Source organism: Mauremys reevesii, linkage group 22, assembly GCF_016161935.1.
Source record: "Mauremys reevesii isolate NIE-2019 linkage group 22, ASM1616193v1, whole genome shotgun sequence".
Taxonomy (NCBI): Eukaryota; Metazoa; Chordata; order Testudines; family Geoemydidae; genus Mauremys; species Mauremys reevesii.
Genome location: NC_052644.1, coordinates 24,485,754 through 24,496,910, shown reverse-complemented (window position 1 = coordinate 24,496,910; position 11,157 = coordinate 24,485,754). Strand labels below are relative to the sequence as shown.

The 11,157-nt window shown below is 69.9% G+C and overlaps 1 protein-coding gene across 1 annotated transcript; it reads right to left on the bottom strand.

Annotated features, from left to right (window-relative positions):
• Positions 1 to 344: 344 nt before the first annotated feature.
• Positions 345 to 7,344, bottom strand: LOC120388500 (blue-sensitive opsin-like). The gene is made up of 5 exons (XM_039510324.1): positions 6,712 to 7,344; positions 5,316 to 5,484; positions 4,698 to 4,863; positions 1,729 to 1,968; positions 345 to 623 (listed from the first exon to the last, which is right to left on the bottom strand). The coding sequence occupies exons 1-5, from the start codon at positions 7,094 to 7,096 to the stop codon at positions 345 to 347; spliced, it is 1,239 nt and encodes a 412-aa protein (XP_039366258.1). The 5' UTR covers positions 7,097 to 7,344.
• Positions 7,345 to 11,157: the final 3,813 nt, after the last annotated feature.

The following is an 11,157-nucleotide window of genomic DNA, read 5'->3' as shown; positions in this document are numbered from 1 at the left end:
CGGGCCCCCGGAGCAGGGCATGCTGGGATATCTCCCCCCCGCAGGGCATGCTGGGATATCTTGGGGCCCCCCCGAGCAGGGCATGCTGGGATATCTCACACCCTCCCCGAGCAGGGCATGCTGGGGTGTCTGCCCCAGCAGGGCATGCTGGGATATCTCGGGGCCCCGAGCAGGGCATGCTGGGATATCTCGGGGCCCCCGAGCAGGCATGCTGGGATATCTCGGCCCCCGAGCAGGCATGCTGGGATATCTCGGCCCCCGAGCAGGGCATGCTGGGATATCTCGCCCCCCCCCCCGAGCAGGGCATGCTGGGATATCTCCCGAGCAGGGCATGCTGGGATATCTCAGGGCCCCGAGCAGGGCATGCTGGGGTGTCTGCCCCCGAGCAGGGCATGCTGGGATATCTCGCCCCGAGCAGGGCATGCTGGGATATCTCCCGAGCAGGGCATGCTGGGATATCTCACCCCCGAGCAGGGCATGCTGGGGTGTCCAGGGCTACGCCGGGACACCTGGCTGGAGGAGACGGAGGAGACCTGGGTGGCCTGCGAGGACCCCGAGACGTCGTCGTCCTCCCCGAAGGGGCTGCGGCCGCAGAACACCAGCTTCAGCATGCAGGAGCGGAACTGCAAGAGAGGGGGGTGAGCGTGGGGGGCGCCCCACAGCTCGGGCTAGGGGCAGAGCCCGACTAACTCCACCCCTCTCTTTTCTGCCAGCTCACTTCCTGGCGCGTCCCTGACTCCCAACCCACATGGCTGCCCTGATCCCAGCCCCTCTGCCCCCATCACTGCCCCTCGGCCTGCTCCCCACGCCCCATCCCGGCCCCCAAGGCCCCCAGCCTGGCCCCCATCCCAGCCCCAAGGCCTCCCAGCCTGGCCTCCATCCCAGCCCCTCGGCCTGCTCCCCATGCCCCATCCCAGCCCCAAGGCCTCCCAGCCTGGCCCCATCCCAGCCCCTCTGCCTGCTCCCCACGCCCCATCCCAGCCCCCAAGGCCCCAGCCTGGCCCCATCCCAGCCCCCATCACTGCCCTTCGGCCTGCTCCCACGCCCCATCCCGGCCCCCAAGGCCCCCAGCCTGGCCCCATCCCAGCCCCCATCTCTGCCCCTCGGCCTGCTCCCACGCCCCATCCCGGCCCACAAGGCCTCCCAGCCTGGCCCCCATCCCAGCCCCTCTGCCTGCTCCCCACGCCCCATCCCGGCCCCCAAGGCCCCCAGCCTGGCCCCCATCCCAGCCCCTCTGCCTGCTCCCCACGCCCCATCCCGGCCCCCAAGGCCTCCCAGCCTGGCCTCCATCCCAGCCCCTCTGCCTGCTCCCCACGCCCCATCCCGGCCCCCAAGGCCCCCAGCCTGGCCCCCATCCCCGCCCCCTCGGCCTGCTCCCCACGCCCCATCCCGGCCCCCAAGGCCTCCCAGCCTGGCCTCCATCCCAGCCCCCTTCGGCCTGCGGCCCACGCCCCATCCCGGCCCCCAAGGCCTCCCAGCCTGGCCCCCATCCCAGCCCCCCATCTCTGCCCTTCGGCCTGCTCCCCACGCCCATCCCGGCCCCAAGGCCTCCCAGCCTGGCCTCCATCCCAGCCCCTTCGGCCTGCTCCCACGCCCCATCCCGGCCCCCAAGGCCTCCCAGCCTGGCCCCCATCCCAGCCCCCCATCTCTGCCCCTCGGCCTGCTCCCCACGCCCCATCCCAGCCCCCTCTGCCTGCTCCCCACGCCCCATCCCGGCCCGGCGCCGACCTGCTTGTTCATGAAGACGTAGATGACGGGGTTGTAGACGGTGGAGGCTTTGGAGAAGACGGAGGGCACGGAGGCCAGGCGCACGTCGAAGGGCTCCCCACGGTGCGTCACCACCCACAGCGCGAAGGAGGCGTAGGGCAGCCAGCAAACCAGGAACCCGGCCACCATCACCACCACCATCTTGGTCACCTCCCGCTCGGCCTTCTGCGTCGTGGCCGACTGCTCCTGCTGCTTGGCCACCTGTGGGGGGCAGGGGAGATTGAGTGGGGCGCGCGCTCCTCCATGGGGCACAGCGGCCATTGCCTGGGGCCTGCGCTCGTCCGTGGGGGGCAGTGACGGTCATTGCCTGGGGCGCCCCCTCGTCTGTGGGGCACAGCGGCCATTGCCTGGGGCCTGCACTTGTCCGTGGGGGGCAGTGACGGTCATTGCCTGGGGCGCCCCCTCGTCTGTGGGGCACAGCGGCCATTGCCTGGGGCCTGCGCTCGTCTGTGGGGGGCAGGGACGGTCATTGCCTGGGGCGCCCCCTCGTCTGTGGGGCACAGCGGCCATTGCCTGGGGCCTGCGCTCGTCTGTGGGGGGCAGGGACGGTCATTGCCTGGGGCGCCCCCTCGTCTGTGGGGCACAGCGGCCATTGCCTGGGGCCTGCGCTCGTCTGTGGGGGGCAGTGACAGTCATTGCCTGGGGCGCCCCCTCGACTGTGGGGCACAGCGGCCATTGCCTGGGGCCTGCGCTCGCCTGTGGGGGGCAGGGACGGTCATTGCCTGGGGCGCCCCCTCGTCTGTGGGGCACAGCGGCCATTGCCTGGAGCCTGCGCTCGTCTGTGGGGGGCAGTGACAGTCATTGCCTGGGGCGCCCCCTCGTCTGTGGGGCACAGCGGCCATTGCCTGGAGCCTGCGCTCGTCTGTGGGGGGCAGTGACAGTCATTGCCTGGGGCGCCCCCTCGTCTGTGGGGCACAGCGGCCATTGCCTGGAGCCTGCGCTCGTCTGTGGGGGGCAGGGACGGTCATTGCCTGGGGCCCACCCTCATTGGTGGGGCACAGCGGCCATATTGCTGGGCCCCACCCGAATCAGCGCGGGAGACTGCTGGCCACTGCAGTGGGACCCTCTCTAGCCACGTGGGGCCACAGCACAGGGACCCACCCTCATTCATGTTGGGCGGCCATATCAGTGGGACCTACGCTAATTGTCGGGCCGGGCAGGGCAGCCATGTGGCGGCCTGGAGCTCCCGGGGTGTCCATGGTGGTGCCCCCCCCAATCCCTGTGGGAACACAGCCAGGGAGTGCCCATGAGGGTGGCACCCGCCCTCCCCACACCGGGAGGGTGGCCTCGTGGTGGGACCCACACAAACCCACGTGGTTTGGGGGTGGCCAGGGAGGCTGTCGTGGGGGGCACCTTGGGGACAGCTCGTGGGGGCAGAGGTCCTCAATACTGGTGGGACCCAGCCAAGCCCATATGGAAGGGGCTCCTGGGGGGAGACTGGGTGTGGGGGGGCACGGGGAGAAGGGGCGTCTCCCGGCTCTGTCTGTCCCTCCCCCGCTGTATAAACCTCCAATAAAGCCGGCTCCACCCAGACTCGCCCGGTCCCTGTCCCTGTCCCTGTCCGTGTCCGTGTCACACCAGCTTGGTCCCCCCCCAGCCCCCAGCCGGGGAGCCCCGCCCCACACGCTGCCTGCTCCAGGGGCGCCCCATGGCTTTCCCAGCGCTGGGACCCCACGCAGGTCCCCCGTGGAAGGGAAGGGGCCAGGGCGGTGCCCATGGTGGGGAGGCTGGGGGTGAGGGTGCCCAGGGCCGGGCGGGTCCCTGCAGAGGTGCAGGGACGGGTAGTGGCGGGTGGGCAGGGATGGAGGGGGGACCCTATGCCAGTGGGGTGCAGAAAGGGTCTCTGGGCTGGCAGGAGGCAGGGGTCCCCTTGGTGGCAGTAGGGAGTTGGGGGGCCCCAGTGGCAGCGGGGTGCTCGTGGCAGGGGCAGTCGAGGGGTATCTGTGCTGGCAGGAGTCGGGGGGGCCTGTGGCAGCAGGAGGGGAGTCGGGAGGATCCGGGGCGGCGGGAGCAGAGTCGGGGGGCCCCTGGGCCGGTAGGAGCAGAGTCGGGGGGGCTGTGGCCGCGGGCGGGGAGTCGGGAGGATCTGGGGAGTCGGGAGCGGAGTCGGGGGGCCCCTGTGCTGGCGGGAGCAGAGTTGGGAGGCCCCGGGGAGTCAGGAGCGGAGTCAGGGGGCCCGTGGCAGTGGGAGGGGAGTCGGGAGGATCCGGAGCGGCGGGAGCGGAGTTGAGGGGGGCAGGGCGGCAGGAGCAGAGTCAGGGGGGCCCGGGGAGTCAGGAGCGGAGTCAAGGGGCCCCGAGGTGGCAGGAGCGGAGTCGGAGGGCCCCGGGGCAGCAGGAGTGGAGTTGAGGGGACCTGAGGCGGCGCAAGCAGAGTCGAGGGGCCCCAGGGAGTCGGGGGGCCCGTGGCAGCAGGAGGGGAGTTGGGAGGATCCGGGGCGGCGGGAAGGGAGTCGAGGGGACCTGGGGCGGCAGGAGCAGAGTCGGGGGGCCCCAGGGAGTCGGGGGGCCCGTGGCAGCAGGAGGGGAGTCAGGAGCGGAGTCGAGGGGACCCGTGGCGGCGGAGGCGGAGTCGGGAGGATCCGGGGCAGCGGGTGCGGAGTCGGGGGGCCCGTGGCAGTGGGAGGGGAGTCGGGAGGATCTGGGGCAGCAGGAGCAGAGTCGGGGACCCGCAGAGTCGGGAGCGGAGTCCAGGGGAACCGGGAGCAGAGTCGAGAGGACCCGGGGTGGCGGGAGGGGAGTTGGGGGCCCTGGGGCGGCGGGAGCAGAGTGGGGGAGGCTGTGGCAGCGGGAGGGGAGTTGGGAGGATCCGTGGCGGCAGGAGGGGAGTCGGGGCCCCGGGGCGGCGGGAGCGGAGTCGGGGGAAGTCGGGGGGCCCGTGGCAGCGGGAGCAGAGTCGGGGGGAGCCGGGGGCCCGGCGGGGGCACTCACGGCTCGCAGCGTCAGCAGCAGGCGGCCGTAGGAGAAGACGATGACGCTGAGGGGGACCCCGAAGCAGAAGCAGAAGAGGAAGATCACGTAGGACTCGTTGTTCCACTTGTTGTTGGTCGTGTACCAGTCGGGGCCGCACGAGCACTGGAGCCCCTCGGGGATGTACCTGGGGGGGACGCAGCCCCTGCTAGCCCGGCCCTGCCCCCCAGCCCCGCCGGCGCCCCCCACTCCTAACCCGCAGCCCCTGCTAGCCCGGCCCTGCCCCCCAGCCCCGCCGGCGCCCCACTCCCGACCCGCAGCCCCTGCAAGCCCGGCCCTGCCCCCCCGCCCTGCTGGCGCCCCTCACTCCCGATCCGCAGCCCCTGCTAGCCTGGCCTTGCCCCCTAGCCCCACCGGCCTCCCCCACAACCGACCCACAGCCCCTGCTAGCCCGGCCCGGCCCCCCAGCCCCACCAGCCTCCCCCACACCCGACCCACAGCCCCCACTAGCCCAGCCCTGCCCCCCAGCCCCACCGGTGCCCCCACTCCTGACCCCCAGCCCCCCAGCCCTGCGGTGCCCCTCACTCCCGACCTGCAGCCCCTGCCAGCCCATCCTCGGCTCCCCCCGCTGTCCCCTACCGGCTCCATCCGAAGAGGGGGGGTGCAGAGGCCACGAGGCCGAAGACCCAGGTGAGGAGGCAGCCGATGATGGCGTGGGTGCCGCGGAACGTGAAGTTCCCCAGGGGTTTGCAGATCACCAGGAATCGCTCGAAGGCCACGACGGCCAGAGACCAGAGACTCACCATGCCTGAGGTGGAGAGGCTGAGACCAGCGGGGCAGCAGGGATCCCATCCGCCCCCGACCCCCTGCCTTCGACCCCCAGCCCCCAGCTAGCCCACCCCGGACCCCCAGCCCTGCCAGTGCCACTCACTCCCACCCCGGACCCCCAGCCCTGCCAGTGCCACTCACTCAAGACCTGCAGCCCCTGTCCCCCCGGCTCTGCCTGTGCCCCTCACTCCCGACCCGCAGTCCCAGCCCTGCCCCCCCGCAGCCCTGCCGGTGCCCCTCACCCCCGACCCGCAGCCCCTGCTAGCCCAGCCCTGCCCCCCCGCAGCCCTGCCGGTGCCCCTCACTCCCGACCCGCAGCCCCTGCTCGCCCCGCCCTGCCCCCCCGCAGCCCTGCCGGGGCCCCTCACTCCCGACCCGCAGCCCCTGCTAGCCCAGCCCTGCCCCCCCCGCAGCCCTGCCGGTGCCCCTCACTCCCGACCCGCAGCCCCTGCTAGCCCAGCCCTGCCCCCCGCCAGCTCTGCCGGTGCCCCTCACTCCCGACCCGCAGCCCCTGCTAGCCCAGCCCTGCCCCCTCCAGCTCTGCCGGTGCCCCTCACTCCCGACCCGCAGCCCCTGCTAGCCCAGCCCTTGCTCCCCCCCCAGCCCTCGGTGCCCCTCACTCCCGACCCGCAGCCCCTGCTAGCCCAGCCCTGCCCCCCGCCAGCTCTGCCGGTGCCCCTCACTCCTGACCCGCAGCCCCTGCTAGCCCAGCCCTGCCCCCCCCCCCCCAGCTCTGCCGGTGCCCCTCACTCCTGACCCGCAGCCCCTGCTAGCCCCGCCCTGCCCCGCTCCTAGCTCTGCCGGTGCCCCCCACTCCCGACCCACAGCCCCTGCTAGCCCAGCCCTGCCCCGCTCCTAGCTCTGCCGGTGCCCCCCACTCCCGACCCGCAGCCCCTGCTAGCCCTGCCCCCAGCTCTGCCGGTGCCCCTCACTCCCGACCCGCAGGCCGTGCTAGCCCAGCCCTGCCCCCCCGCAGTCCTGCCGGTGGCCCTCACTCCCGACCTGCAGCCCCTGCTAGCCCAGCCCTGCCCCCCCGCAGCCCTGCCGGTGCCCCTCACTCCCGACCCGCAGCCCCTGCTAGCCCAGCCCTGCCCCCCCGCAGCCCTGCCGGTGCCCCTCACTCCCGACCCGCAGCCCCTGCTAGCCCAGCCCTGCCGCCCCGCAGCCCTGCTGGTGCCCCTCACTCCCGCCCCGCAGCCCCACTCACCCCCCAGCGTGGCAGCGAAGCCCTCGATCTTGCAGGCCATGGGGCCCAGGGCAAAGTACATGTGGGAGAAGCTATAGAAGGCCGTGGTGGTGCCCACGCAGATGACCAGCAGGTTGGCCACGGCCAGGTTGACCAGGATGTAGTTGAGGTGGGAGCGCAGCTTCTTGTACTTGGCGGTGCAGAAGACGGTGAGCACGTTGATGGGCACGCCCAGCACGATGAGCAGGAACATGAAGGCTGACATGCCCATGAAGATGACCGGGCTGCCCAGGTGTGTCTGCGGCACCAGGAACGGGCTCAGCGACGTCAGATTGTTTGTGTCCAGAGGCACCGGGATGAAAAAATCCTCCGGGAGGTCGTCCCGCAGGTCGCGGGTCTTGTGCATGGCTGGCGGGAAGGGGCGGCCGAGGCAGGCAGGGAGCAGTGGGGGGAGGCGTGTTTGTGGGGATGGAGGCTGGGGCAGCGGGTGGGTGGAGAGGCTACAGGATGGATGGAGGCGTGTTTTTGGAAAGAGGGACAGTGGCTGGGGATGGATGGATAGATAGATAGATAGCGGGGGTGGATGGGGTTAGATAGATAGATAGAGGGGGTGGATGGAGGTAGATAGATAGAGGGGTGGATGGGGGTAGATAGATAGATAGAGGGGTGGATGGGGGTAGATAGATAGATAGAGGGGTGGATGGGGGTAGATAGATAGATAGATGATGGAGTGGATGGGGGTAGACAGATAGATAGATAGATAGAAGAGGTGGATGGGGGTAGGTAGATAGATAGAAGGGGAGGATGGGGGTAGATAGATAGATAGATAGATAGAGGGGTGGATGGAGATAGATAGATAGAGGGGTGGATGGAGATAGATAGATAGAGGGGTGGGTGGGGGTAGATAGATAGATAGAGGGGTGGATGGAGATAGATAGATAGAGGGGGTGGGTGGGGGTAGATAGATAGATAGAGGGGGTGGATGGAGATAGATAGATAGAGGGGGTGGATGGGGGTAGATAGATAGATAGATAGACAGATAGATAGATAGAGGGGGTGGATGGAGATAGATAGATAGAGGGGTGGATGGAGATAGATAGATAGAGGGGGTGGATGGGGGTCGATAGATAGATAGAGGGGGTGGATGGGGGTAGACAGATAGATAGATAGACAGATAGATAGATAGAGGGGGTGGATGGAGATAGATAGATAGATAGATAGAGGGGGTGGATGGGGGTAGATAGATAGATAGAGGGGGCGGATGGGGGTAGACAGATAGATAGATAGATAGATAGATAGATAGATAGATAGATAGAGGGAGTGGCTGGGGGTGCCTGGGGGTAGATAGATCGATGGGGGGTGTGTGTCTGAGGACAGAGGGATGTGGTCTCGGCACAGATGGATGGATGGACAGACACACAACCAGCTAGCAGCCGCGGCACCGGCGGGAAGGCAGCGGCTGCGGACGGAGAGGTAGCGTCCCTTTGCCCTCGCGCAGCCCAGCCCTGTGTCACCGTGGCACCAGTGGGCCCCAGGGCACTCAGACGGGCGGGGCGGCCATGGCAGGCGGCAGTGAGTGGTGGAGGGGCCGAGAGAGGGGTCTTTTATACCCTAGGGAGCCAGGGGGTGCCCTGGGCCGCGTGGGGAAGGGCAGCGGGATCTGTCTTTGCCCCAGTTAACACTGGCTCCTTCCTTAATCGCCCCTAAAACTGGAAAGCTCGGCTGAGCCGGGCTTATCCCCCGGCAGCGCTGTGCCCAGCACAGCCCAAGGGCGGCAAAGACGGGCTTAGCCGCGGAGTCAAGCAGCTTTGCCAAAGACTAATCACGCCCAAGCCCCGATTAAGCCCTGGCTTTGGGGGGTGGGGGTGACTCAGAGACCCACCAGGCCTGAACTCCTACTAATAGGGCCCTGGAGGAGAAAGGGTTAATGGGAGACCCTCCAGGACCCCCCCAAACCTCCACTCCCCAGCCCTGCCCCCTCCCCCCAGCTCTGCCGGTGCCCCTCACTCCCGACCCGCAGCCCCTGCTAGCCCAGCCCGGCATGTCTCTGCCTGGTCCTGTTGCCAGGGCTGTGGGTCCCAGGTGCCGAGACACAGCAGGGGGCGGAGGGGCCTAGCTGCCCTAGGTCCCCGCATGAACTCACCGGGTGGATGATAAAAGGGACGGACGTCCCCCTTGGCAGAGCCGTCAGCCGCCCCTCGTCCAGCCCCTTGGCAAAGCGAGGGCAGGCGTCCTGCCACTGCGCCCAGGGCCGGGCCTCCCAGGGAGCGAACACAACACAGCCCGCTCCCCCCAGGCTCCTGGTTGCCAGAGGCCCGCGGTCACTCCGGGCAGGGGGCTGCGCCTGGCCATTGCGGCTACTGGCCAGCAAAAGACCTGTCCCCCAGGGAGGTCGCTCTCCTTCTGCCCAGCCACCCCTGCACAATGTCCTGTGGCAGGGGGTTCCGCAGGCCAACCGTGCACAGGGTGCGCAAGTGTTTCCTCCTGTTCACGTCCTCAGGCGAGCCCTGCATTGCGCAGCGCGGGGCACAGGCACCGACACGGACCGCGGGGCACGGGAACCGACCGTGGGGCAAGCACACCGACCACGGGGCATGGGCACCGACAGGGACCACGGGTCACGGGAACCGACCACGGGGCAAGCACACCGACCACGGGGCACGGGCACCGACACGGACCGCGGGGCATGGGAACCGACCACGGGGCAAGCACACCGACCACGGGGCACGGGCACCGACACCGACCGCGGGGCACCGACCGTGGGGCAAGCACACCGACCACGGGGCACGGGCACCGACAGGGACCGCGGGGCACCGACCATGGGGCAAGCACACCGACCACAGGGCATGGGCACCGACAGGGACCACGGGTCACGGGAACCGACCACGGGGCAAGCACACCGACCACGGGGCACGGGCACCGACACCGACCGCTGGGCACGGGAACCGACCGTGGGGCAAGCACACCGACCGCGGGGCACGGGCACCGACACGGACCGCGGGGCATGGGAACCGACCACGGGGCAAGCACACCGACCACGGGGCACGGGCACCGACACGGACCGCGGGGCACCGACCGTGGGGCAAGCACACCGACCACGGGGCACGGGCACCGACACGGACCGCGGGGCATGGGAACCGACCACGGGGCAAGCACACCGACCACGGGGCACGGGCACCGACACGGACCGCGGGGCACCGACCGTGGGGCAAGCACACCGACCACGGGGCACGGGCACCGACAGGGACCGCGGGGCACCGACCATGGGGCAAGCACACCGACCACAGGGCATGGGCACCGACAGGGACCACGGGTCACGGGAACCGACCACGGGGCAAGCACACCGACCACGGGGCACGGGCACCGACACGGACCGCGGGGCACCGACCATGGGGCAAGCACACCGACCGCGGGGCACGGGCACCGACACGGACCGCGGGGCAGGGGCCCCGACCACGGGGCACGCACACCGACCACGGGGCACGGGCACCGACACGGACCGCGGGGCACCGACCGTGGGGCAAGCACACCGACCGCGGGGCACGGGCACCGACACGGACCGCGGGGCACGGGAACCGACCACGGGGCAAGCACACCGACCACGGGGCACAGGCACCGACATGGACCGCGGGGCACCGACCATGGGGCAAGCACACCGACCACAGGGCATGGGCACCGACAGGGACCACGGGTCACGGGAACCGACCACGGGGCAAGCACACCGACCACGGGGCACGGGCACCGACACGGACCGCGGGGCACGGGAACCGACCGTGGGGCAAGCACACCGACCATGGGGCACGGGCACCGACCGCGGGGCACGGGCACGAACCCCCCATCCCACCTCGGGGCTGCAATGTGCTGGAGCCCCCTGTGGCTGCCCACACTGCCGTCTGCCCACCCTGCCCCACGATCCGCCCCACCCCACTCTGCCGTCTGCCCGCCCTGCCCCACCATCCGTCCCATTCCACACTGACGTCTGCCCGCTCCACGAGCTGCTCCGCCTCACCAGGGCCGGCTTTAGCAAGTGCGGGGCCCGATTCGAACAGTTTCAATGGGGCCCCAGCAGGGATGACTGAAAAAAAAACCCCACACATAAAAAAACACATGGGGCTTGTGCTCACCGGGCGGCACTCCTAGTCTTCGGAGGCGGGTCCTTCACTCACTCTGGGTCTTCGACGGCACTGAAGGACCTGCCGCTGAAGTGCTGCCGAAGACCTGAAGCGAGTGAAGGACCTGCCGCCGAAGTGCTGCCAAAGACCCAGAGCGCCGCCGGGTGAGTAAAAATTAAAAAAGAGCCTCTAGCCATGGAAGGGATTCTTGGCCACTTGACCCCCTGGCAGCCCTGCCACTGGGCGTGGGGCCCTCTTAGGCACGGGGCCCGATTCGGGGGAATTGGTGGAATTGGCCTAAAGCCGGCCCTGCGCCTCACACTGCCACCAGCCTGCCCCACGATCTGTCCGGCCG

Coding starts and splice junctions, on each gene's coding strand:
- LOC120388500 (XM_039510324.1), bottom strand. CDS start 7,096: ATGCACAAGACCCGCGACCTGCGGGACGACCTCCCGGAGGATTTTTTC. Junction 4,864..5,315: donor CCCCTCTTCGGATGGAGCCG/GTAGGGGACAGC, acceptor CGTCCCCCCCAG/GTACATCCCCGAGGGGCTCC. Junction 624..1,728: donor ACGTCTTCATGAACAAGCAG/GTCGGCGCCGGG, acceptor CCTCTCTTGCAG/TTCCGCTCCTGCATGCTGAA.